This window comes from Triticum urartu, chromosome 6A (genome assembly GCF_056163025.1).
Source record: "Triticum urartu cultivar PI428250 chromosome 6A, HENAU_Tu73, whole genome shotgun sequence".
In the NCBI taxonomy this organism is placed as follows: domain Eukaryota; kingdom Viridiplantae; phylum Streptophyta; class Magnoliopsida; order Poales; family Poaceae; genus Triticum; species Triticum urartu.
Genome location: NC_141878.1, coordinates 46,821,702 through 46,848,159, shown reverse-complemented (window position 1 = coordinate 46,848,159; position 26,458 = coordinate 46,821,702). Strand labels below are relative to the sequence as shown.

The 26,458-nt window shown below is 45.6% G+C and overlaps 2 protein-coding genes across 2 annotated transcripts; one reads left to right on the top strand and one right to left on the bottom strand.

The window, feature by feature from the left end:
- The first annotated feature begins 14,489 nt into the window (after positions 1-14,489).
- On the top strand, positions 14,490-16,059 carry LOC125516490 (uncharacterized). The gene is made up of 3 exons (XM_087529708.1): positions 14,490-14,717; positions 15,454-15,588; positions 15,691-16,059. The coding sequence occupies exons 1-3, from the start codon at positions 14,490-14,492 to the stop codon at positions 16,057-16,059; spliced, it is 732 nt and encodes a 243-aa protein (XP_087385834.1).
- An 8,132-nt stretch (positions 16,060-24,191) lies between these two features.
- On the bottom strand, positions 24,192-25,238 carry LOC147963790 (uncharacterized). Its single transcript, XM_087529707.1, has 2 exons — positions 24,741-25,238; positions 24,192-24,509 (listed from the first exon to the last, which is right to left on the bottom strand). Exons 1-2 carry the CDS (start codon positions 25,236-25,238, stop codon positions 24,192-24,194), a joined length of 816 nt encoding a protein of 271 aa, XP_087385833.1.
- Positions 25,239-26,458: the final 1,220 nt, after the last annotated feature.

The following is a 26,458-nucleotide window of genomic DNA, read 5'->3' as shown; positions in this document are numbered from 1 at the left end:
GCCACGTAAAACTTGCAACAACAAAGTAGAGGACGTCTAACTTGTTTTTGCAGGGCATGTTGTGATGTGATATGGTCAAGACATGATGCTGAATTTTATTGTATGAGATGATCATGTTTTGTAACCGAGTTATCGGCAACTGGCAGGAGCCTTATGGTTGTCGTTTTATTGTATGCAATGAAATCGCGATGTAATGCTTTACTTTATTACTAAGCGGTAGTGATAGTCGTGGAAGCACAATCTTGGCGAGACGACAACGATGCTACGATGGAGATCAAGGTGTCACGCCGGTGACGATGGTGATCACGACGGTGCTTCGGAGATGGAGATCACAAGCACAAGATGATGATGGCCATATCATATCACTTATATTGATTGCATGTGATGTTTATCCTTTTATGCATCTTATCTTGCTTTGATTGACGGTAGCATTATAATATGATCTCTCACTAAATTATCAAGAAGTGTTCTCCCTGAGTATGCACCGTTGCGAAAGTTCTTCGTGCTGAGACACCACGTGATGATCGGGTGTGATAGGTTCTACGTTCAAATACAACGGGTGCAAAACAGTTGCGCACGCGGAATACTTAGGTTATACTTGACGAGCCAAGCATATACAGATATGGCCTCGGAACACGGAGACCGAAAGGTCGAGCGTGAATCATATGGTAGATATGATCAACATAACGATGTTCACCATTGAAAACTACTCCATCTCACGTGATGATCGGTTATGGTTTAATTGATTTGGATCACGTAATCACTTAGAGGATTAGAGGGATGTCTATCTAAGTGGGAGTTCTTTAATTAATTTGATTAACTAAACTTAAATTTATCATGAAACTTAGTACCTGATTAGTATCTTGCTTGTTTATGTTTGATTGTAGATAGATGGCTCGTGCTGTTGTTCCATTGAATTTTAATGCGTTCCTTGAGAAAGCAAAGTTGAAAGATGATGGTAGCAATTACACGGACTGGGTCCGTAACTTGAGGATTATCCTCATTGTTGCACAGAAGAATTACGTCCTGGAAGCACCGCTGGGTGCCAGGCCTGCTGCAGGAGCAACGCCGGATGTTATGAACGTCTGGCAGAGCAAAGCTGATGACTACTCGATAGTTCAGTGTGCCATGCTTTACGGCTTAGAATCGGGACTTCAACGACGTTTTGAACGTCATGCAGCATATGAGATGTTCCAGGAGTTGAAGTTAATATTTCAAGCAAATGCCCGGATTGAGAGATATGAAGTCTCCAATAAGTTCTATAGCTGCAAGATGGAGGAGAAAGTTCTGTCAGTGAGCATATACTCAAAATGTCTGGGTATAATAATCACTTGATTCAATTGGGAGTTAATCTTCCAGATGATTGCGTCATTGACAGAATTCTTCAATCACTGCCACCAAGCTACAAGAGCTTCGTGATGAACTATAATATGCAAGGGATGAACAAGACTATTCCCGAGCTCTTCGCAATGCTGAAAGTTGCGGAGGTAGAAATCAAGAAGGAGCATCAAGTGTTGATGGTCAACAAGACCACTAGTTTCAAGAAAAAGGGCAAAGGGAAGAAGAAGGGGAACTTCAAAAAGAACAGCAAGCAAGTTGCTACTCAAGAGAAGAAACCCAAAACTGGACCTAAGCCTGAAACTGAGTGCTTCTATTGCAAGCAGACTGGTCACTGGAAGCGGAACTGCCCCAAGTATTTGGCGGATAAGAAGGATGGCAAGGTGAACAAAGGTATATGTGATATACATGTTATTGATGTGTACCTTACTAATGCTCGTAGTAGCACCTGGGTATTTGATACTGGTTCTGTTGCTAATATTTGCAACTCGAAACAGGGACTACGGATCAAGCGAAGATTGGTTAAGGACGAGGTGACGATGCGCGTGGGAAACGGTTCCAAAGTCGATGTGATCGCAGTAGGCACGCTACCTCTACATCTACCTTCGGGATTAGTATTAGACCTAAATAATTGTTATTTGGTGCCAGCATTAAGCATGAACATTATATCAGGATCTTGTTTGATGCGAGACGGTTATTCATTTAAATCAGAGAATAATGGTTGTTCTATTTATATGAGTAATATCTTTTATGGTCATGCACCCTTGAAGAGTGGTCTATTCTTGTTGAATCTCAATAGTAGTAACACACATATTCATAATGTTGAAGCCAAAAGATGCAGAGTTGATAATGAGAGTGCAACTTATTTGTGGAACTGCCGTTTAGGTCATATCGGTGTAAAGCGCATGAAGAAACTCCATTCTGATGGACTTTTGGAACCACTTGATTATGAATCACTTGGTACTTGCGAACCGTGCCTCATGGGCAAGATGACCAAAACACCGTTCTCCGGTACTATGGAGAGAGCAACAGATTTGTTCGAAATCATACATACAGATGTATGTGGTCCGATGAATATTGAGGCTCGTGGCGGATATCGTTATTTTCTCACCTTCACAGATGATTTAAGAAGATATGGGTATATCTACTTAATGAAACATAAGTCTGAAACATTTGAAAAGTTCAAGGAATTTCAGAGTGAAGTTGAAAATCATCGTAACAAGAAAATAAAGTTTCTACGATCTGATCATGGAGGAGAATATTTGAGTTATGAGTTTGGTGTACATTTGAAAAATTGTGGAATAGTTTCGCAACTCACGCCACCCGGAACCACACAGCGTAATGGTGTGTCCGAACGTCGTAATCGTACTTTACTAGATATGGTGCGATCTATGATGTCTCTTACTGATTTACCGCTATCATTTTGGGGATACGCGCTAGAGACGGTCGCATTCACGTTAAATAGGGCACCATCAAAATCCGTTGAGACGACGCCTTATGAACTATGGTTTGGCAAGAAACCAAAGTTGTCGTTTCTGAAAGTTTGGGGCTGCGATGCTTATGTGAAAAAGCTTCAACCTGATAAGCTCGAACCCAAATCGGAGAAATGTGTCTTCATAGGATATCCAAAGGAAACTATTGGATACACCTTCTATCACAGATCCGAAGGCAAGACTTTTGTTGCTAAATTCGGAAACTTTCTAGAGAAGGAGTTTCTCTCGAAAGAAGTGAGTGGGAGGAAAGTAGAACTTGACGAGGTAACTGTACCTGCTCCCTTATTGGAAAGTAGTACATCACAGAAAAATGTTTCTATGACACCTACACCAGTTAGTGAGGAAGCTAATGATAATGATCATGAAACTTCAGAACAAGATACTACTGAACCTCGTAGATCAACCAGAGTGAGATCCGCGCCATAGTGGTACGGTAATCCTGTTCTGGAAATCATGCTACTAGATCATGATGAACCTATGAACTATGAAGAAGCGATGGTGAGCCCAGATTCCGCAAAATGGCTTGAAGCCATGAAATCTGAGATGGGATCCATGTATGAGAACAAAGTATGGACTTTGGTTGACTTCCCCGATGATCGGCAAGCAATTGAGAATAAATGAATCTTCAAGAAGAAGACTGACGCTGACGGTAATATTACTGTCTACAAAGCTCGACTTGTCGCAAAAGGTTTTCGGCAAGTTCAAGGGGTTGACTACGATGAGACCTTCTCACCCGTAGCGATGCTTAAGTCTGTCCGAATCATGTTAGCAATTGCCGCATTTTATGATTATGAAATTTGGCAAATGGATGTCAAAACTGCATTCCTGAATAGATTTTTAGAAGAAGAGTTGTATATGATGCAACCAGAAGGTTTTGTCGATCCAAAGGGAGCTAACAAAGTGTGCAAGCTCCAGCGATCCATTTATGGACTGGTGCAAGCCTCTCGGAGTTGGAATAAACGCTTTGATAGTGTGATCAAAGCATTTGGTTTTATACAGACTTTCGGTGAAGCCTGTATTTACAAGAAAGTGAGTGGGAGCTCTGTAGCATTTCTGATATTATATGTGTATGACATATTACTGATTGGAAATGATATAGAATTTCTGGATAGCATAAAGGGATACTTGAATAAGAGTTTTTCAATGAAAGACCTCGGTGAAGCTGCTTACATATTAGGCATAAAGATCTATAGAGATAGATCAAAATGCTTAATTGGACTTTCACAAAGCACATACCTTGACAAGATTTTGAAGAAGTTCAAAATGGATCAAGCAAAGAAAGGATTCTTGCCTGTGTTACAAGGTGTGAAATTGAGTAAGACTCAATGCCCGACCACTGCAGAAGATAGAGAGAATATGAAAGATGTTCCCTATGCATCAGCAATAGGATCTATCATGTATGCAATGCTGTGTACCAGACCTGATGTGTGCCTTGCTATAAGTCTAGCAGGGAGGTACCAAAGTAATCTAGGAGTGGATCACTGGACAGCGGTCAAGAACATCCTGAAATACCTGAAAAGGACTAAGGATATGTTTCTCGTATATGGAGGTGACAAAGAGCTCGTCGTAAATGGTTACATTGATGCAAGCTTTGACACTGATCTGGGCGATTCTAAATCGCAAACCGGATACGTGTTTACATTAAACGGTGGAGCTGTCAGTTGGTGCAGTTCTAAACAAAGCGTCGTAGCGGGATCTACATGTGAAGCGGAGTACATAGCTGCTTCGGAAGCAGCAAACGAAGGAGTCTAGATGAAGGAGTTCATATCCGATCTAGGTGTCATACCTAGTGCATCGGGTCCAATGAAAATCTTTTGTGACAATACTGGTGCAGTTGCCTTGGCAAAGGAATCCAGATTTCACAAGAGAACCAAGCACATCAAGAGACGCTTCAATTCCATCCGGGATCTAGTCCAGGTGGGAGACATAGAGATTTGCAAGATACATACGGATCTGAATGTTGCAGACCCGTTGACTAAGCCTCTACCACGAGCAAAACATGATCAGCACCAAGGCTCCATGGGTGTTAGAATCATTACGGTGTAATCTAGATTATTGACTCTAGTGCAAGTGGGAGACTGAAGGAAATATGCCCTAGAGGCAATAATAAAGTTATTATTTATTTCCTTATAATCATGATAAAAGGTTTATTATTCATGCTAGAATTGTATTAACCGGAAACATAATACATGTGTGAATACATAGACAAACAAAGTGTCACTAGTATGCCTCTACTTGACTAGCTCGTTAATCAAAGATGGTTATGTTTCCTAACCATGAACAATGAGTTGTTATTTGATTAACGGGATCACATCATTAAGAGAATGATCTGATTGACATGACCCATTCCATTAGCTTAGCACCCGATCGTTTAGTATGTTGCTATTGCTTTCTTCATGATTTATACATGTTCCTATAACTATGAGATTATGCAACTCCCGTTTACCGGAGGAACACTTTGGGTACTACCAAACGTCACAACGTAACTGGGTGATTATAAAGGAGTACTACAGCTGTCTCCAAAGGTACATGTTGGGTTGGCGTATTTCGAGATTAGGTTTTGTCACTCCGATTGTCGGAGAGGTATCTCTGGGCCCTCTCGGTAATGCACATCACATAAGCCTTGCAAGCATTGCAACTAATGAGTTAGTTGCGGGATGATGTATTACAGAACGAGTAAAGAGACTTGCCGGTAACGAGATTGAACTAGGTATTGGATACCGACGATCGAATCTCGGGCAAGTAACATACCGATGACAAAGGGAACAACGTATGTTGTTATGCGGTCTGACCGATAAAGATCTTCATAGAATATGTAGGAGCCAATATGGGCATCCAGGTCCCGCTATTGGTTATTGACTGGAGACATGTCTTGGTCATGTCTACATTGTTCTCGAACCCGTAGGGTCCGCACGCTTAAGGTTACGATGACAGTTATATTATGAGTTTATGCATTTTGATGTACCGAAGGTTGTTCGGAGTCCCGGATGTGATCACGGATATGACGAGGAGTCTCGAAATGGTTGAGACGTAAATATTGATATATTGGAAGCCTATGTTTGGATATCGGAAGTGTTCCGGGTGAAATCGGGATTTTACCGGAGTATCGGGAAGGTTACTGGAACCCCCCGGGAGCTAAATGGGCCATGATGGGCCTTAGTGGAAAAGAGAAGAGGCAGCCCTACATGGGCTGCGCGCCTCCCCCTTCCCCTAGTCCTATTAGGACTAGGAGAGGTGGCCGGCCCCCTCTCTCTCTTTTCCCCCTCCGCGAATCCTATTCCAACTAGGATTGGGGGGGGGGGGGGAATCCTACTCCCAGAGGGAGTAGGACTCTCCTGGCGCGCCACACCTTGGCCGGCCAGCCTCCCCCCTCTAGTCCTTTATATACTAAGACAGAGGCACCCTAGAACACACAAGTTGATCCACGTGATCTATTCCTTAGCCGTGTGCGGCGCCCCCAGCCACCATAGTCCTCGATAATACCGTAGCGGAGTTTAGGCGAAGCCCTGCTGCTATAGTACATCAAGATCGTCACCACGCCGTCGTGCTGAAGGAACTCTTCCCCGACACTTTACTGGATCGGAGTCCGGGGATCATCATCGAGCTGAACGTGTGCTCGAACTCGGAGGTGCCGTAGTTTCGGTGCTTGATCGGTTGGATCGTGAAGACGTACGACTACTTCCTCTACGTTGTGTCAACGCTTCCGCAGTCGGTCTGCGTGGGTACGTAGACAGCACTCTCCCCTCTCGTTGCTATGCATCACATGATCTTGCGTGTGCGTAGGAATTTTTTTGAAATTACTACGAAACCCAACAGTCGTCCTGCAGAGGAGATGCCCGGTTCTACGGGTGACCTTCTTCCCAAGCTCTCGCAACTGCTCGAGCGAGTTCAGAAGGCGATGCGAGGCATTGCCCAGGCCCTGTGGCCATCCATCTCCGTGCCCTAAGGTCTTGGAGAGCTTGCGGAGAAGCTAAAGGGAGCACGGCGGCGCTTCCGATTGTGGAATATATCGGCCTGCCGTCAAGGCGCTAGGGAGGCCTGGGCCATGGTGAAGACGCGGTACACAAAGGCTGACCCCAACCACATGGCCGAGGTCGGTCCTGTGGGGCCCGATGGGAAGGAGATCCCTGTAAGCTTAGTATACGGCCAAGTAGAATTGGCCGCAAAGTATTCCCAGCAGGACTGTAAATTAGACAGCCTGTTGGATGGTATTGAAGAGGAATACAATCAGTCAGAATGACTATGTAATTTAATTGACATTTATAATGCCTCTAGCCGGATTGTAGATCGTTTGTCATGGCCGACCTTTTCGCTTCAGCCTCGGGACCTGACAGTCCGGAGTGTGTCCGAATTCCCATGCGGTTATATAAGAACCGGGGAATGCATGGAGACCAGGCGTAGGGGTCATTAGTGCGTGAACAGACAAGTGCCCGACTAGTTATGTTATATTACATGGTTAGTAAGAAACATCTTCCAGGGAGAATAGTTCCGTTAGGGGTTCCTTTCCCTGGGAGGTATGCCCTAAAGTGCATGCCCATTCTGCGAAAAAGACACAGAAAAAAGCATCTGGGGGCGCATAAATAAATAAGTAAAAAGATCATCTTTTAGGTCACCGACCGAATATTCCCTTAAGAACGCTAGCTTTCGGCTTCACCCAGTCTGAGGTACACATCCGGCTGATCCGGCAGTAACAATCACAGAGGTGCTCCCTTTACCGCCTAGCCGAATAATCGGGAACGTAGGGGTAAGCACAGGAGCCAGGCAACCCAGCTTGGCCAAAACTTAAGTCATATCGATGCATATAATGGTGAAATAAAAGATACATGCGGAAGTGTCACACATGTGTTGGGCATGAAGCCCGTATAAATAAGCTTCTGGTAAAAGAAGCCCCCAGGTTTAATGAGTGCGAATAGCACGTCATTTGATGAGCCTTTAAAGGCTATAAGAGAAAGGAAGGGGAGAAGGAGAGAAATGTAAGACAGACAGTATATAAAAAATGGACAGAGGAAGGAGACGAACATAGAGTCCGGCGCTAGGCATAGAATCTTCAGAGACGGGCTGCGTTCCATGGGTTCGGCTCGAGTCGGTTATCCGATGCATCTCGCAGGCGGTACGCTCCACCAGTCAGGACTTGGTCAATTATGAAGGGACCTTCCCACTTGGGCTTGAGTTTGTCCTTTTTCTTGTCCGGTAGGCGTAGAACTAATTCGCCAACGTTGTAATTTTTGGCCCGTACTTCTCTGCTTTGGTATCTTCGAGCCTGTTGTTGATAGAATGCGGAACGGGCTTTTACCACGTCACGCTCCTCCTCCAATGCGTCCAAACTGTCCTGCCGATCGAGTTCGGCTTCTTTTTCTTCGTACATGCGCACTCGAGGTGAGTCATGAATTATGTCACAAGGCAAAACTGCCTCTGCGCCGTACACCATAAAGAATGGTGTGTATCCGGTGGTGCGATTCGGCATGGTCCGCAGCCCCCAGAGTACGGAGTCGAGATCCTCTACCCAGTGCGTGTTAGATTCCTTGAGGGACCGCACTAATCAGGGTTTGATGCCGCTCATGATAAGACCATTTGCACGTTCGACCTGACCGTTAGTTTGTGGGTGATAGATGGAAGCATAATCGAGCTTGATGCCCATGTTTTTGCACCAGAGTTTTACCTCGTCGGCCGTAAAGTTCATGCCGTTATCAGTGATGATGCTGTGGGGGACGCCGTAGCGGTGTACAACCCCGGATATAAAGTCTATCACCGGTCCGGATTTGGCCATCTTAACAGGCTTGGCTTCTATCCATTTGGTGAACTTATCCACCATGACTACTAAGTATTTTTGCTTGTGGGTTCCGCCTTTAAGAGGTCCAACCATGTAAAGCCCCTAGACCGCGAAGGGCCAAGTGATGGGGATAGTTTGGAGGGCGGTGGGTGGCATATGGCTTTGGTTTGCAAAGAGCTGGCAACCGACGCATCGTTGGACTAGGTCCTGGGCGTCTGCCCGGGCCGTCGGCCAATAAAAGCCTGTGCGAAAGGCCTTGCTTACAAGGGACCGAGCTACAGCGTGATGACCGCTGAGTCTGGCATGAATTTCAGCCAGGAGGTTCTGCCCTTCCTCTTCGGAGATGCACCTTTGAAGGACTCCGGTGGTGCTTTTCTTATAAAGCTCTCCCTCGTGAACTTTGTAGGCTTTGGATCACCGCACTATGTAGCGTGCCTCGTTTTTGTTCTCGGGGAGTTCCTGCCTAGTAAGGTAGGTAAGGAATGGTTCTGTTCACGGGGCGATGATGTCCATTATTACGTGGGCTGAAGGTGTTATTTCATTGGCAGAGCCTCCGATTGTGTCAGAATGTTCGGTGTCGGGCAGTGCGGTTGGGTCTGGGCTGTTATTGTCCGGCTCCCCCTCCCATACTACGGATGGATTGAACAGCCTTTCCAAGAAGATGTTGGGGGGACTACATCGCGTTTTCCGCCGATGCGTGCCAGGACATCTGCCGCCTGATTATTTTCCCGGGGTATATGGTGAAATTCAAGCCCTTCGAACCGAGCTGACATTTTTAGGACGGCGTTGCGGTAAGCTGCCATTTTTGGATCCTTGGCATCGAAGTCTCCATTTATTTGGGATATTGTGAGGTTCGAGTCCCCGCGCACATCTAGGCGTTGAATGCCCATGGATACTTCCATCCGGAGACCATGTAAAAGGGCCTCATATTCGGCTGCATTGTTGGAGTCTGTGTACATAATCTGGAGTACGTATTGAACTGTGTCTCCTGTGGGGGACGTTAAAACGACGCCAGCTCCTAGTCCGGCCAACATCTTGGAGCCGTCGAAATGCATGATCCAATTTGAATATGTGCCGTACTCTTTAGGGAGTTCGGCCTCCGTCCATTCTGCGACGAAGTCGGCCAAAACTTGCGACTTGATAGCTCGCCATGGCTTATAAGTTATGTCGAACGGGAGGAGCTCAATGGCCCATTTTGCAATCTGGCCCATTGCATCACGGTTGTTTATAATATCGTTAAGTGGTACTTCCGAGGCTACTGTTATTGAACACTCTTGAAAGTAGTGTCGTAGCTTCCGGGATGCCATGAATACCGCGTAAGCAATCTTTTGATAATGCGGGTACCGTGATTTGCATGGAGTGAGGACAGTGGACACATAATAGACCGGCTTTTGAAGGGGGAATTTGTGTCCGTCCGTTTCTCGTTCGACGACAAGCACTGCGCTTACAACCTGATGTGTTGCTGCAATGTACAATAGCATTGGTTCGCCAATGTTTGGCGCGGTCAGGACTGGGTTTGTTGCTAATATGGCTTTTATTTCGTCGAGTCCGGCCGTGGCTGCATCTGTCCATTCGAAGTGTTCGGTGCGCCGAAGGAGGCGGTAAAGGGGGAGGGCCTTTTCTCCCAAGCGGGAGATAAAGCGTCTTAGAGCCGCCACGCATCCGGTTAACTTTTGTATTTGTTTGAGGTCTTTTGGGATATCCAATTGTGATAGAGCTCGGATCTTGGCTGGATTTGCTTCAATTCCTCTACCAGATACAATGAAGCCCAAGAGCTTTCTGGCTGGAACGCCGAAAACGCATTTTTCCGGGTTGAGATTGATGTCGTATGTTCGGAGGTTATCAAATGTGAGCTTCAAGTCGTCTACTAGAGATTCGACATGTCTTGTTTTAACGACCACATCATCTACATATGCCTCCACTGTTTTGCCGATCTGGTTTGCCAGACATATCTGAATCATGCGCTGATATGTTGCGCCGGCGTTTTTGAGCCCGAAGGGCATTGTGTTGAAGCAGAATGGGCCGTATGGTGTGATAAATGCCGTTGCGGCTTGGTATGATTCTGCCATCTTGATTTGATGGTAGCCGGAATATGCGTTGAGAAAACACAACGAATCGTGTCCTGCAGCAGCGTCGATAATTTGATCGATGGGGGGGAGGAGGAAGGGATCCTTTGGGCAAGCCCTGTTAAGGTCTTTAAAATCAACGCACAGGCGCCAGGATTTGTCCTTCTTTGGTACCATCACCAGGTTTGCTAGCCAGTCCGGATGTTCTATATCTCTGATGAATCCGGCCTCCAATAGCTTTGCTAGCTACTCTCCCATGGCCTGTCTCTTCGGTTTGGAAAAACGCCGAAGAGCTTGTTTGACAGGTTTGAATCCTTTTAGGATATTAAAGCTGTGCTCGGCCAGCCTGCGTGGGATTCCTGGCATGTCTGAAGGGTGCCAGGCGAAAATGTCCCAGTTCTCTCGTAGGAACTCTTGCAGTGCGGCGTCTACATCAGGGTTTAACTGTGCCCCGATGGAAGCTATTTTATTGGGGTCCGTTGGATGGACCTGGAATTTGACTATTTCGTCCGCCAGTTTAAAGGAGGTGGACTTGGATATTTTGTCGAGTACTACATCGTCCCTATTCACCATGGAGCGCAGCGCAGTCAGTTCCTCAGCCGCTAGGGCTTCGGATAGTGCCTCAAGGGCCAGTGCGGCTGTCTTGTTTTCGGCGCGGAGTGCTATGTCCGGATCACTAGCGAGAGTGATGATCCTGTTAGGCCCAGGCATCTTGAGCTTCATGTACCCGTAATGGGGTATTGCTTGGAAGATTGTAAACGCTTCTCGCCCTAGCAGAGCGTGATAACCGCTGCTGAACGAAGCCACATGGAACGTGACCTCTTCGGATTTGTAATTATCCGGCGTGCCGAACACCACATCTAGTGTGATTTTTCCTGTACAGCATGCTTCCCGACTGGGGATTATTCCTCTAAAGGTTGTGCTGCTTCGCTCAATGCGGTTCCAGTCTATTTCCATTTTTTGAAGGGTTTCCTCGTAAATGAGGTTCAATCCGCTGCCGCCGTCCATGAGTACCTTGGTAAGATGAAAGCCGTCCACTATTGGACTGAGGACCAATGCGGCTGGTGCTCGGGCTATTCGGAATTTAGGTTTATCACTGGCGTTAAAGGTAATAGCCGTGTCACTCCATGGGTTTATTGTTGCTACTTGGTAGACTTCGGCAAGGCTGCGGAGTGTCATTTTTCGCATATTATTTGATGCGGAAGTCTCGAAGACTGTTAATACCGTATTGGTGTCTCTGGGGTGGCTTTCTGTGGCCTCCGGAATTAGGAGATCTTCGCCAATTTTGGCCACCTGCCGGAGTATCCAACATGCTCTAAGGTTGTGAGTTGGTGTGGCGTCCTCTGTACTGTGAATTTTACAGGGTCCATTGAGCCATCCTTCCAGTACGGTTCCATGCCCTGTAGAGGGTTTTTGCTTTTTGGTGTTTGACCCGGGTGTCTGGCGATGATGCATCCTTTTATTTCGGACTGGGTTTGTATTCAGGGCCGGATCGTCCCAAAATTTTATTTCGGTTTTCCAGGCACTTTCCATCGCACAGTACTTTCGTACGGTGGACGCCAAGTCAGCGAAGCGTGTAATATCACGGCGACTTATGGCGTTGAGGATTCCCTTGTCTGTGCAATTATTGCAGAAAATTGAGATTGCGTCTTCCTCGCGGCAGTCCCTTATCCTGTTCCTAACCAGGAGGAATCTGGCCCAGTAATGATGTACTGTTTCTTCGGGCTCTTGCCTGATTTGGGATAGATCGCTTGTGTTCGGGTGGGTGGGTGGAATTAAATCCGAAGCCTCACCCAATCTGCGGCTCAGAGGCCGAGGAGTTTCCGAACTCGAAAATTTGGATTCCTGGATGTTGTCCAATGAATCCAGCCCATCGCCTGGCTCTAAGTTCAGGTCTTGAGTGATATCCTCCCCTCCGCGGGTATCCGGCTTGGAGGGATCGGGAATCCGAACGTAGCTAGTCCTTAAGATAGATGAAGGGTCGCCGCACTGTCCCTCTACCACGACAACATGATGGGTGACTTGGGGAGAGTTAATCTCTCTGAGATCGGGTTTAGGCCCAATCTGGTCGTAATCCGTAGCGACTCCCAGGGCGGCGATGCGATCCAAGAGCTCGTTTATGGAGGAGAGCTCCATTGGATCTAACTGCTCGGCAAGTTCCGAGCTGACATGAAGATTGTTTTCGATGGCTCGAGAGGTCATCGTCGGCGTAGAAGCCGAACAGACGGTCATAAGGAAACCACCTAGCCGGAGGGTTTGGCCGACAGTCAAAGCTCCCTTAGCAACGGTGCCGTCTTTAAAGACGGGGCGAGGCATCCTTCCTGATGGCGACGACACAGAGGAACTCTCAATGAAAGCACCAATGTCGGTGTCAAAACCGGCGGATCTCGGGTAGGGGGTCCCGAACTGTGCGTCTAGGCCGGATGGTAACAGGAGGCAAGGGACACGAAGTTTTACCCAGGTTCGGGCCCTCTCGATGGAGGTAAAACCCTACGTCCTGCTTGATTAATATTGATGATATGGGTAGTACAAGAGTAGATCTACCACGAGATCGGAGAGGCTAAACCCTAGAACTTAGCCTATGGTATGATTGTTGTTCTGTATGTTGTCCTACGGATTAAAACCCTCCGGTTTATATAGACACCGGATAGGGTTAGGGTTACACAAAGTCGGTTACAATGGTAGGAGATCTACATATCCGTATCGCCAAGCTTGCCTTCCACGTCAAGAAAAGTCTCTTCCGGACACGGGACGAAGTCTTCAATCTTGTATCTTCATAGTTCAGGAGTCCGGCTGAAGGTATAGTCCGGCCATCCGGACACCCCCTAATCCAGGACTCCCTCACGCGGCGTTCGTACGAACCAGAGGTTACAGGGGGGAATATTAGAATACCCTTAAGAGAAATAACCATCAAATGATTTTGATGCGATTACTCTTTTGCCCCTTAGATCAGGGTACTTCATGACTCATCGACTCAGTACTCAGTGCGACAAAAGATGGAGTACCGGATTATACTGGCCATTGGATTGCCAGAAATAGACGGCTTATATTAATTCAAGGGTACTGTAAAAGAGCTCTTTTTACATGGGGCAGGTTATTACCGAGTCTGGCGGTGTTGACGTTGTTGAGGTTCTAAATGTCACGAACATCAGTGAGGCGAAACAGCTCTATGAGGAAGCAAAACGAGCTAGACTGGAGTTTGATTCCCGTAGCATGAATGGTGATCTGTACCTCCGAATATCCGCCATGTAACTGAAAACGATTGTAACACTGTCCTTGATGATATATAAAAGCTCTTTTGTCTTCCTCATTTTTTTTAAAAAAAATCGATCTATACTTAATCTTGTATTTTTTTCATTTTCTTTTGTTTTACTCTTTCTTTCTTAATTAAGGAAGCAAATTCTGAATTTATTGGTGATGAATTGATGCCCCGCAGGAAAAAATTGCTTAGTTGATATAGTAGTTGTGTGCATCAAATAATCAATATAAATAACCCTGATAAAATCAGTATAAATTTGTGCGAAGTTTGATAAACTGTACGGCGAGTCCGGGCCTGACCAAATTTATCCAAATTCAAAGCTACCGAGAGCTTAAATTCCCCAACGCCCAAACCCTAACTGACCTGGTCCCCAAATCTCCGAGAGCCTCTCCGTCGCGTGGGCGGCAGCTAACCCTGCTCCCCATCCCGGCGTCTCCCCACCCCACCGCCCAGCCGCGTCGAGCGAGCGTGCCGGTGACGAAGCGAAGCTGCGAGTGGTAACGGGCCGCGAGGAGCGTCCGGCGAAGTATTGCTGCCGAATCTTCCGTCGCTAGTCGCTGGCCATGAAGAAGAAGGACGCTGCAGGGGCCCGGAGTGAATCCAGTGGAATCACGCGGAAGCGGGCACGGAGGAGCCACCAGGACGAGACCGCCGCCGATCTCATCAACCGCCAACCGGACGCCATCCTCTGCACCATCATCTCTTTACTCCCCACCAAGGACGCCCGCCGCACGCCGGCCCTCTCCCGCCGATGGCGCCACTTCTGGCGCTCCGCGCCTCTCAACCTCGAGGTCATCACCTCCCTCCCGGTCTTCCTTCGCGACGCCGTCCCGCCCTCAGCCGTGTCCAAGATAATCTCCCAACACCCTGGCCCCGCCCGCCGATTCTCCTTCCTCTTCCTCCGGGCTGGCGATCTCTACGCTCAGGCGGAGAGCTGGTTCGAGTCGCGAGCCCTTGCCAACCTTGAGGAGCTTGATATCGGCTACGAGTACCTCTCTGGACGTAAGACCAGCTACCCGCTGCCGCAATCCGCGCTCCGCTCCTCCTCGTTGCCAAGATCAGCTATTGTGATCTGATTTCCCTAGGATGATCGCACCGTCCATGAATTTTCCCCTCCTCAAGGAGCTCTCCTTGAGGTACGTTTCCATCAGGGGGGATGTGTTCCATGGCTTGCTCTCCGGATGCCATGCCTTGGAGAGCTTATACATGCTCCAAGTTCATGCTGCTGGTTGCCTCCGTGTTAGTTCGCCAACTATTAGGAGCATTGGCTTCCGTGATAACTCTGGTGAAAAAGCAGAGCTGGTCATCGAGGATGCTCCTCGCCTTGAAAGGTTATTGTTACCATATTGTCACCGGGATGATTGTGTGACTATACGGGTTATTAGCGCACCTAAACTGGAGATATTGGGGCCATTATCAACAGACTTCTGCAAACTCTTGGACTTCCAGGTAGCAGCAACATCCATCATCAGCATTCTTACATATAGATTATAGATTATTATTTTTTATATTGGTTGTCTTATTCAGGAAATGAACCCAGTCAGCTTGGCAAACTCGATATGCACCGTGAAGGTTTTGGCCCTTGGGTGTTCTAATCATCAATTGAATGCAGTTCTTGACGTCCTCAGGATGTTCCCCTGTTTGGAAAAGCTCTATGTCACTGTGAGTATTCTCTTTGCTCACTTTAACTTTATGCTTTGATTGACATATTAACTAGTCTATTTAGCAACCCTTTAACATATGCCTATTTTTTCCGTTATGCAGTCTCACTCACATGATAGTATGCTTGAGCAAAATGAGGATCATTATGACCCACCATATCCAGTGGAGTGCCTTGAGACCCACCTAAAGGAAGTGGTGTTCAAGTTATTCATAGGCTATGAGCAACAAGTTAACTTTGCCAGGTTCTTTGTTTTGAATGCAAAAGTGCTAAACAAAATTGAATTTCAAGGATGTGAGGACTACAACAATGAATTGGTGGCTCGTCAACACAGGCTGCTCCAAGTCGAAAACAAAGCTTCCCGAGATGCTCATTTTGAATTCAGAAATATTTATTTTTGTATTAATGAACATGTCGAGAAGCATGTCCATAATTTGTCACTGGCTGACCCCTTCTCAGACAGCCATAGATAGGGTTGATGCCCGAAGATTGCACTGCCTTCTGCATAAGCCTGTTCAATTTCTAGTCCAGAGTTCCTCTGTAGTTTCGGTACTTAAGAAGTTACCCTGTTAAAACTGCAAAAGATGCTTCTGGATTCAAATAACAGTGCACTGTAGAGAAATTCCAAAGGGGAGGGATGCAACAAAATTATTGCCAATAACTGGCCTGTATTGGAAGCTTAATTGTCTTTTCAGTTGTATACAGAAACGTCTGTACGTGTGACATTTGTTCGATGCTTAGGAAAGGTCGGTTAGGCCCGGATGCTTCTGTAACTAGGAAGGGAACGTTTCTATAAATTTATATCAAGGTGGAGATTGAAGCCTGTGTGTGTGTGTGTGTGTGTGTGTGTGTGTGTGTGTGTGTGTGTGATTTCGACTAGACAGTAGGTGTGGCGTGGGGCCATCACCGGTCTAGAAGATTAGTTGGGTTATTCGATGGGCTTTTGCAATCATATAAACATGTCCAATTCATATCAATGGTTGTGTGCATCACTGGATGCAGAGGCCGGAGGCTGTCCTCCTTTTCAAAAAAATATATCCAATTCATATCCATTAGGTGTGGCTCTCTATCCTCTTCTCCTCTGCTCTCTTGAGTCCGATCTGCTGCTCCTCGTGGAAACGGGCCAAAGGTAAACGGCGACGCAAGTTGATCGCTTTCTTCTAAGCCTGGACCCCCGATGTTTTCTCTCCTTGGTTGGCCATGAAGATATGACCAGACGGCTTCCCTCATCCTAATCACCACCCGTGTACTTCCTTGTGTTGTTTCTCAAGTGTATCTTCTCACATCTGGCCAAACTGGCGCCGCGAATTGCGTATCTGAAAGCCAGGGTTGATGTTAGTTTCTTTTTCTTCGTTCCTATTTTGTTAGGAGTACTTTGTTTCACCTAATCATCTGGAACAAAACTGGCCTGCCATTGACGACCCCCGCATCTCAATCGTCAAAGGGCCAAAATTTAACTCTGCTTCCATTACAAGCTAGTCTCGTTACAGCTGCCAAGATCATAAACTTGTTCCAGATGATTTGTCCCTTTTTTATGTTTTTGAGGGAATGTCATCATGGCTGGCTTTATTAATTGCAAAATATGGATACATCATCTACGAGCTTATTCACCAGTCAATCTGGAGGCACGTCTATCCAGCTACTAGAAAATTTATTACAGTAAGAAAAGCTAGCTAGCACATCGCTGCTGGATTAGCTGAACGATAATAGTTAACATTGACCTTCCCATTGCCCTTCCTCAATCTATTTTGCTCCGTACAAAAATTGATCACGTTTTGGGAATCAGATTCTGCCTCCACACATTGGAACCCCAAGTTGTTTGCCATTGCCTCTGTTGTCAGTTGTCACCACATCTGCAGCATGAGTAACAAGTCTGCATTGTGCTGTTAAGAAAGTACCTCTTTCATCTATGATTACTGCAGCTGTAGCACCCATGCCTTCATCTTCAAGATAAGCTGCATCCACATTGAGCTGGACAAATTTGGGGTCTGGTCTAGACCACCTTGGTTCAGTCAATTCATTTTCCTCAAGAATGCTTTGTGGTAATTGCTCATAATGGCTAAAGCAGACAAGGGCCATCTTACCGGAGGCGGACAAGTTTCATTATGTGTGATCCGATGTCATGTCCACTGTAAGTACCAGCAACCCACCACTATAATTTACATCTAGCAATGGCATCAGTTGTAAAGGATCGTTTGGGAATGATAGTATGTGTTCCATTACTGCCGATGCAGATGGGTCAATCATAGCTGCAGTATTAAACTATTAATGAATTCCGCTAAATTGTGTCTTCTAGTAGTATTTTGCTTCTGTCACAATGTGTGTGTATATTGTATATTCTTGAATGTTCGTTTTGTGGTGAAACTTTACAAAAAAAATTATGTACTCACGCATGTTCTACAAACGCACCATCTTGAAAGTTTTTAGAGATTATGAAGAGTATAAAGCTACTGATCGAGAACATCCAACTGAATTTGAAGGATATAACGACTACAACAGTGTATCGGTGCCTTATCAACACAAGTTGCTACCAGTGCAGAACAGAGCTTCTGGAGATGCAGTTTAAATTCAGGAGATATATTTGTACTGGGCAGCATCTTGAAGAGCACATCCATGATTTGTCAGTGGCTGACCCCTTCAGACAGCCATAGACAGGGTTGATGCCTAAATATTGCACTGTTTTTTGCTCATTTTGCAGACGTTATTCATGCCTAAGACTGCATCGTTCTAGTCTAAAGTTCCTCTGTAATTCCGGTAACTTAGGAAGTCAAGTTACCCCTGGTGAAACTGCGAAAGATTTTTTTATTCAAATAATAGTGCACTGTGGAGATATTCAAATGGGGAGGGAAGCAAAAAAGTAACTACCAAACGTTGTAACCAGTAGGGGGCTGGTAACCCCATCTAGAAACACCTCTTACCTTGTGAATTTATTTATGTCTTGATTCTTTTTTTTTTTGAACGAGGGCTCAAGAAGAGTCCGGCTTTGAATTAACAAAGCCATCAACTGACCAGGATTACAGAACTGACACTTACAACAAGAAAACAAAGAGCGGAAATAAAGATACATGTGCTCAGTAGAACAACTCGAAGGCAAAGAACAATGCCATCGGACGCCGCTATGCCAAAACCAGCTAGCCTACTAAGGCTATGGGAGGAAGGCACCACCATGCATGTTTTGTGTCACTGACTGTCACCAGAGGGAAACAGGGGCAACACATGACCTAACTCCGCCGCCGCAAAGGGCCCCTACCCTTTCACCTGGGCTCAACGGGTGCCGCACCGGCGGCCTGCGGAGTGGTTCACCCAAAGTTCCCAAGCTGCCAAAGGAGAGGCACTACGAACAAACCCACATGAAACAGGGAGCCAAACACCCAATCACCATTGCCGGCAGCTGCAAGGCAGAGCACCGGACGAGAGTTGACGAAACAAAGCCGCTAAAACCCCCGGAGAAGACCAAGAGGATGCAGCACCATGCATCGGTCAAGGATAGGAGTCTCCATAGCCCATGCATATCACTAGCACCGAGAAAGGGACCCCGATCCCCTCGCACCAAGCTACCTGTACCCAAGCAAGCTACCGAAGATGAGATCAGACCAAAACAATCCGTCATCGAACCACCACCAACTCCACCACCAATTGAGCACTTCCCTGACGATGCCTTCCAGAAGGGTCATGCCACCCAGGTGCCGTCATAACCATGAATCAAGGAACCGAGGCTTTCACCTGAGCTACTGGGTGGGTGGGAGGTACAGGAAGCCACCGAAGCCTTCAGCAAGGGAAACGGCGCCCAAAGGCGACGTCTTTAGTGTGGCCGCCGCGCTGGCCAGGGGTTTCCTGGCCCCTGGATCCGCACCCAACCACCAGATCCGCACACCCGCCATCCAGAAATGGCGACCGGAGCCACAAGGGATAGGGGCGACACGGATCAGAGCAGATCGAGGTTGAGGACGACGATTCTCCAAGGTACAACAAACCTCCAGGAAGCCACTGCAGACGCCGACGCCCGCCGCCTCCACGCGACCGGGAAGACAGCCCACCTGCATCCTGCGGCACCGCCCGCCGCACAGGCCACACCGCCGGCCGCCGCCGGGGGCCGCCGCTCCGGAAGCCGAGGCTCTCCACGCAAGGTGGAGCCGCCGAGGTCCCCGCCGCCACCTTCATGGGTGCCGAGCGGCCACGCCGATGGCCACCTCTGGCGGCGGCGGAGGGAGGGGCGGGGGGACGACGTGGCGGCGGCTAGGGTTGGCCCTTGAGTCGCCTCGGAGGAGACAACGCGGGGGCGGGGGGGTCTCCATCCTTGTCTTTTGGCTTTGTTCTGCCTAAGCTAGTCTAGAAACACATGCTTGTGTTGGAAATTTAATTGTCTTTTCATCTGTGTATATAGAAATATTGGAAGTTTAAATGCTGATTTTTTTCCGCGCACATATGGTTAGAGGAGTGAACGCTAGAATATTCACCATTTCACCTTGTGTCTCTCGACTGCCGCTGGAACATGCTGCGGTTGCCTATTAGTTGATCTTGTTAGTAAAGTTTGAATTTACTCAAATCAAATTGATTGCAACCTTGTACAAATTCGCAAGTAATTGTAGTAACGTTCTATTGGGCTAAGTGTCGCAAGTCTACTGCTTCTTAACCTGTTTTCCACATTACTACAAGATAACTAGTAATTCTGAAACATCTTTGTTGCTTGCAACATTACTACCGGTGGATAAGTGGTAATTCTAAAACATTACTATTCTTCATGTCTGTTTTGTAGGCCTACCATTGTGCATGTATCTTTTCTAGTGGTCAGCCGAGTCTATTTGGATCTTCGTGCATGCGGGGTATGTTATGTATGGTAACGTGAGCAAAAGAAACAAAATGGAGGACGAGACTTGCCTGCTCCCCTCCCGTGTGCCCATCCGTGCTCCCGCATACGTGGCTTGATTTGATTGGAACAAAATAAGGCCTGGTCCCACCCCTTAAAATCAGGGGGGAAGATGATTAGATTAGAAAGAAAAAAAAAGACAGCCGTTAGATGAGGTGGGAGCACGGATGGAAGCACGGAAAGGGAGCAGGCAAGCCGGATCCCAAAATGGATAGAGGGTATGCTTGGCTGGCAGCCAATATTTGGCAAGTAACAAGTGTTTCTCCTTGGACGGGCAGTACTTCCTCTGTTCCTAAATATAAGTCTTTTACACATTTTTTAAATGGACTATAATATACGGATGTATGCAGACATATTCTAAAGTGTAAATCCACTCATTTTGCTTCGTATGTAGTCACTTGTTGGAATCTCTAAAAAGACTTATATTTGGGAATGGAGGGAGTACAATTTTGTTTCTGTCAACATACAATATTTGGCAAGTAATAGGCAAATCAACATTCAGATTTCACTTTTTTTTCTTTTTCTTTTTGGCTTTCATTTACCTATTCCTGTCTGGATCATAGTGACTCGTAAAATAATTCAAGCATTAGAAAACTCATGAGAAAGCAGAATAGTTTAAACTTCAGTTGTGAGACAAAAGTTCAACACACAAAATGGGACATCATGGGACTAGTTTATCAATTCTTGCCGGTTGACTAACTGATATCTCTACTCCTATAAAAAGTTGAGTTGATAAACTATGTCAGTTTTTCAAAAAGACCCCCGCACTCTACTTCTCGTTTGTAGATAACCCCTGCCTCTCACGTTAAGCCATCTCTCCCTCTCACCTCATCTAGCTATTTCAGAAAAATATAAGAAGGATCTGGAGAGGTCACCGCTATTGGAGCCGTCTACCCCAACGCTTCTCATGCCTTCTCTCAGGCCGCATTGCCGACCACCACCGTGACCCCCTCCTCCTCGCCATCTCCTCCACCCCCTTCCAAGTCATCATGAGTTACATTTATGGTGGTCTAGAAAAAATAAACAAAATCGATACTCAAAAAATAACTTTTAAAGATCATTTTTTGCAAAGTAAATAAGTGTTATTTCTTCATGCAGTTTTGGATGCAAGTTGAAACTTCAACGTTTTTATTTGCAAAAGATAGTTTTTTATCTATTTTGCCTACATTTACTATTTCATCCGGATGCTTGTGAGCTCTAGAGAAGAATGAATATCCGAAGAAACCTATTGATATTTGTTACACATGGGATGACCCGCCACATACTTTGTCAAATAAACAATTCCCGGATCAATGCATTTCGGTGTTCCGTGTAACGCACGGGCATCTTACTAGAACAGAAAAGTCACGAGAGTTAACAGAAGTTTCAAATTAATCCCTACAAGTCCACTCCACCACGGACCGGTGCATGGCGCAAATCATTTCTGCATCTCACCACCAAAATGTAACTCTAGATACGCGCAGAGCAACCAATGCCATCCGCCAATCGCCCAAACCAATCTGTAACTAAATTCATATGGAAAAGCCGTTAAATTTGTCTCACAATTAGGTGCGGCTTAGGCAGTAAGCATTAGCTTTATCATTGCGGAAATAATGTTGAATGATAAAAATTGAATCATCTCAACATTACTGGACAAAACCAATAATAGAAATAGCAAACATCAATAAGAAGATAGTCAGTTCGTAAAAAACTGAATAAGAAGACATCTTTTAGCTTCTATTCACCATAATCTCAAGTTTGAAGACAGACTTTAACTTCTCTTGTCAACATATTCTCAAGTTTCTTGCTCTGGCTATGAAGAAGCTACAAGATGAGTGGCTTAAGTACCACCCTTAGCAAATACGGAGCAGCCTAAATTATCAAACAATTTGATGTATTATTTATTATGATGGGCATACGATCGAGGGTCCACATGGAGTAGAAAACATAAGCATCTGGTTTCTAGCTCATGGGCATATATATTGATAGTACATCGGCTGTCCAAATAAAAGTCAGTTTTTTTACAAAGTATAACACTTACTTTTGATGATAATAGTGTATAAAATATGAAAAATGGACAGACCTAGTGCTAGAAGCTCCCACGCCAAGTGGGATCTAGGGAAGGATTATATGAGGAAAAAGTAAAATTTGTGATGAATCTAGCCATCTATTTTTCTTTACCATGTGCTTAATAAAAATCATTAAGCATCCATGGTTACTAAAATAGAAGAAATCAGACTACAAATAAACCATTGCATATGAGAGAGTAGATTCAAAAGCTGATATATATATATATATATATATATATATATATATTCAGAAAATATTCAAGCAAACCGGCTAAGAATCACATAATTGTCCATTAAAAATTAGTAACTGCAGGCAAGTCAATAAATAGAGCATGCACATCCAGTTGAGACGGGAGAGAACATAATTAAATAGCAGCGAATGTAGCTCTGGGTGAAGGTATCACGGAGGGAAAACTACAACATGAGAGCATGATGGGAGGTCGCCAGGTGAGCAACAACTTAGGAAAGGGTCAAAATAGATAATATTAAAATCCTCACTTTACATTTGGCAGTTCAGAAAAAATTAGTAAAAAGGAAACAATATCTTTTACAACAATTTTTTTCAGATACCTCAACTTACATGCAGAAGAAAAGCTTATAGCACTCGGTCAATACATCATAATAGCACACTTGACCAGGCAGTTATCTTATGCATTGTGCAAAACTTCAACTCCATCAGGTTCGCCGCCAAGGTCTGTTTTGAAAAAGGATAAGAATTCAAACAAACAGTGAGACAAAACACAAAGATTGGGCAATATATTTGACATTTCTAGTTTTTCATGTAGTTGTCTTCAACTTCCACCTATTATGCACTATATACCATACACAATTCTTGCATATTTGAATAGGCAGGCAACAATAACATGTAACTAAATCTTGATACAAAGAATTTCTAACCTTGGTGTTAACTGTTTTATTGTATGGACATTCATATACTAAATTAATTAGAGAGAGAGACATGTAGACAATCTGGTACATACAGAGATTCATAGATATAAAACAATATTCCTACATAATGTTTGACAAGAAGGATACCGCCGACCCTATTGATTCAATCACATAAACCACGACACAGTAGAACAATGATAGCGTAAAAAGGATTGGTTCAGCTTTCGCCATCCCTTAGGAGCCTGCAAAGGTCCCTCTTTCGCTACTTCTTGAGTGACCTTCATTGGCATTGTTTATTTCTGCGGGTTGGGTTTGCCAAAGCGCGACGTTGTGATCCACATCTGGGAAACCTTATTTCTCGCCATGAGCGGTTAACTTTGAACTCGCACGAGCGTTGGTGAGATGCATGGCACAGTGAGCTTGCACCTGGCTACATAAGAACTAGTGGCATATATAAACTAAACCAGATACCACTAACAAGTTTTTTTTTCAGGTTACAACCATTACATAAAATTAGCTAGTCTTGTATGAGTAGAGAATGCCTCCACGGAAGCATCGTCACAAAACGTCACAGAACAGTACGTATCTCCATGTTGGAGAGAGCTTCATGCAACAAAATGAATAATTCGTAGGACACTACTTTGTCGGCTTAGTACCGAAGGATATGAACAACATTCGATCAACCAACAATTGTAAAAATAACTTGTATAGCCACATTGTAAGGCATGCATGCTATTACCTCCAGTATAAACCTTCTCGAATGGAAGGCAATATGATGTGATGTTGGTTTGGGATAGATTTGTCAACTGCATGACTGAAGCTGGACCGCAAAGAGGTTGCCCAGTGTCAACAGGAACACCACATTATTGTCCTCAGCAAAGCCTATTATCATTGGGTACCATCTGTTCACTGTATTCAGGGAAAGTAATTTGTCGAGCTCAATGGTTCTTTCAAGCTCCCATGAAGCAACACCATCACAATCGGTCTTCCTCTCCCATAACTGTGCGGTGAAGTTCGATACGTGGAGGAAACCCAGGGCACCACTATATGTCCTTATAACCGTGAACTCATATTCTTCATTCACATCCACAGGCAACCATATCACAGCTAAGTTGTTTTTCTTAAAATCAAATTCAAGAACTTCAGCCGAATCCCCAGTAGCCAACCAGTAAAGGGCATCACCAACCAGCACGGCAGAATGAACCGTAGAGATTGTGTTGTCAAATGGGCTCAACCATATAAGCGGTGTTGAGATGATGTCACCCCATAAGCTCGTCTTTGACGAGTAAACACAGGAGATCTCTGCCTGTCCATGTTGTATGTCCCCGTAGTCGTAGCATACAAAGACTACCTCAAAGTGTTGGACGTCTCCCCTGGCACGAAGCACTGCCCCGCTGATCTCCGTCGTCTTTGAATCGAACCCTGCGGGGATGGCTAGGTGGTGCTGATCGCCAGTGATGGGGTCCCAAACAAGGAACTTGCCTCGTGTCTGGTTGTGGACGAGCACGAGACCATGGCGACAGTTGAGGAGGCTGAAAAGGTCGCCTTCGTCGAACCGTAAGGAGAAGCGCCCCGACGGGACACGATTGGGGGCCTCCAGAGTTGGTTCGAAGGAGATGCCGTGGGCTCGCTCCACGAAGCAACAGAGGATGGGAGCGCTGCGGCGGTGGTGGATGCGGAAGCGGCGGAGGAAACAGGGGTCGGAGGCGAGGCGGCGCCAGCGCTTGTTTACGAGGGAGGCGCGTAGGAGGGAGGAGGGCTGCGGTGGGAGGCGGAGGAGGATCTCGAAGAGCAGGTCGTCGTCGTCCAGCGCCGCCGGGGACGGCGAGCGGTGGCGGCGGCTGGTCATCTCCTGACTCGCCCTCGCTGATGCGGCCAGGCCCCTTTTCAAGGATGTAGACGCAAGCCCACGATGGGTGCAGTGTTTTTTTTAACACCACGTCCAGTCGTGTATACATACCATACACGCGATGTGGCTTAAAAAAATACACACGATGGGCTTTGAAACAGGTTTTGTAGAGTTGTTGTTCTACTGACACGCAATGCAACAAGGAGGCTTTCCCTAAAAAACCGTACTACCTCTGGTCCAAAATGTATGTCGTTCTAGTTTAGCCTAATTTAGAATACCCTTTGTTCTGTATGCATGTTTTGTTTTTTGCAGGGAGGCTAATTTGGCATACCTTACTGGATCGAAATTAACAACCACCAAATACGCTTGTATGTTTTTATTTTTTCAACAAACACATCCAGTTCCCCACATATCAAAGGTATTTCAACATTCATTATTCATACACATACAAAAAGGGGACATCAAGTATATAGGAAGAAAATATAAACGATCGCACACGATGCAAGCAAGACTAGCTGAAAGGTACTGATCAACTGAAGCTAGTCCTTATCAGTTGGCTAATTGTTAAGAAAACTAGATGATGTCCCGCGCATTGCGGTGGGATTTAGTATGAAATAAAATATGCATGTATGCCTCACTTGTCATTCATAGAACACTCGAGTGTTCTCTATGAGCGGCATGCATGCGTTAAATTTATTTTCTCTTAATCAAAACACTCATAGACTGACAGTTACTACATGCATTTGCATGCACCCACCAGTTACTACATGTGGTTGACGCAGCAGCTCTCAGTGTGTAGATCGGACGCATATTATTGAATGATCTACTATATCCAATGGCTAAATTAATTTGGGTGATGTGGCTTAAGGAAAAGCAAGAGAATTCCTAGTAGTGGGGCTAGCTATTTAGATATAGAAGATAAGTGAGTACTTCCTACAAGTCCAGTTCACCACTGAGCGCTGGCTGGTACATGCTACAAAACATAGAAGAGCTTACAACAAGCAAGCCATTTCTGCACCTCTCGTCCAGACACCTGCGGAGCAACCAATGCCATGAGTTAAATCAAATATCAATTCATGGAAAAGCGACTAAATTCGTCTCATAATTTACAATTTTGTAAGATTCATACAGTAGACATAAGTGTAACCATTGTGGAAGTTGCGCCAATAACTCAAAGTTGAATCATCTCAGCGTTATTGGAAAAAACTAATAGAAAACAT

Excerpts from the sequence above, each read along its gene's own strand:
- LOC125516490 (XM_087529708.1), top strand. The coding sequence starts at position 14,490 with ATGAAGAAGAAGGACGCTGCAGGGGCCCGGAGTGAATCCAGTGGAATC. Across the intron at positions 14,718-15,453 it reads CCGCGCCTCTCAACCTCGAG|GAAATGAACCCAGTCAGCTT; the intron begins GTCATCACCTCC and ends TGTCTTATTCAG. Across the intron at positions 15,589-15,690 it reads TGGAAAAGCTCTATGTCACT|TCTCACTCACATGATAGTAT; the intron begins GTGAGTATTCTC and ends TCCGTTATGCAG.
- LOC147963790 (XM_087529707.1), bottom strand. The coding sequence starts at position 25,238 with ATGACCAGCCGCCGCCACCGCTCGCCGTCCCCGGCGGCGCTGGACGAC. Across the intron at positions 24,510-24,740 it reads GAGACGTCCAACACTTTGAG|AAAAACAACTTAGCTGTGAT; the intron begins GTAGTCTTTGTA and ends TTTGATTTTAAG.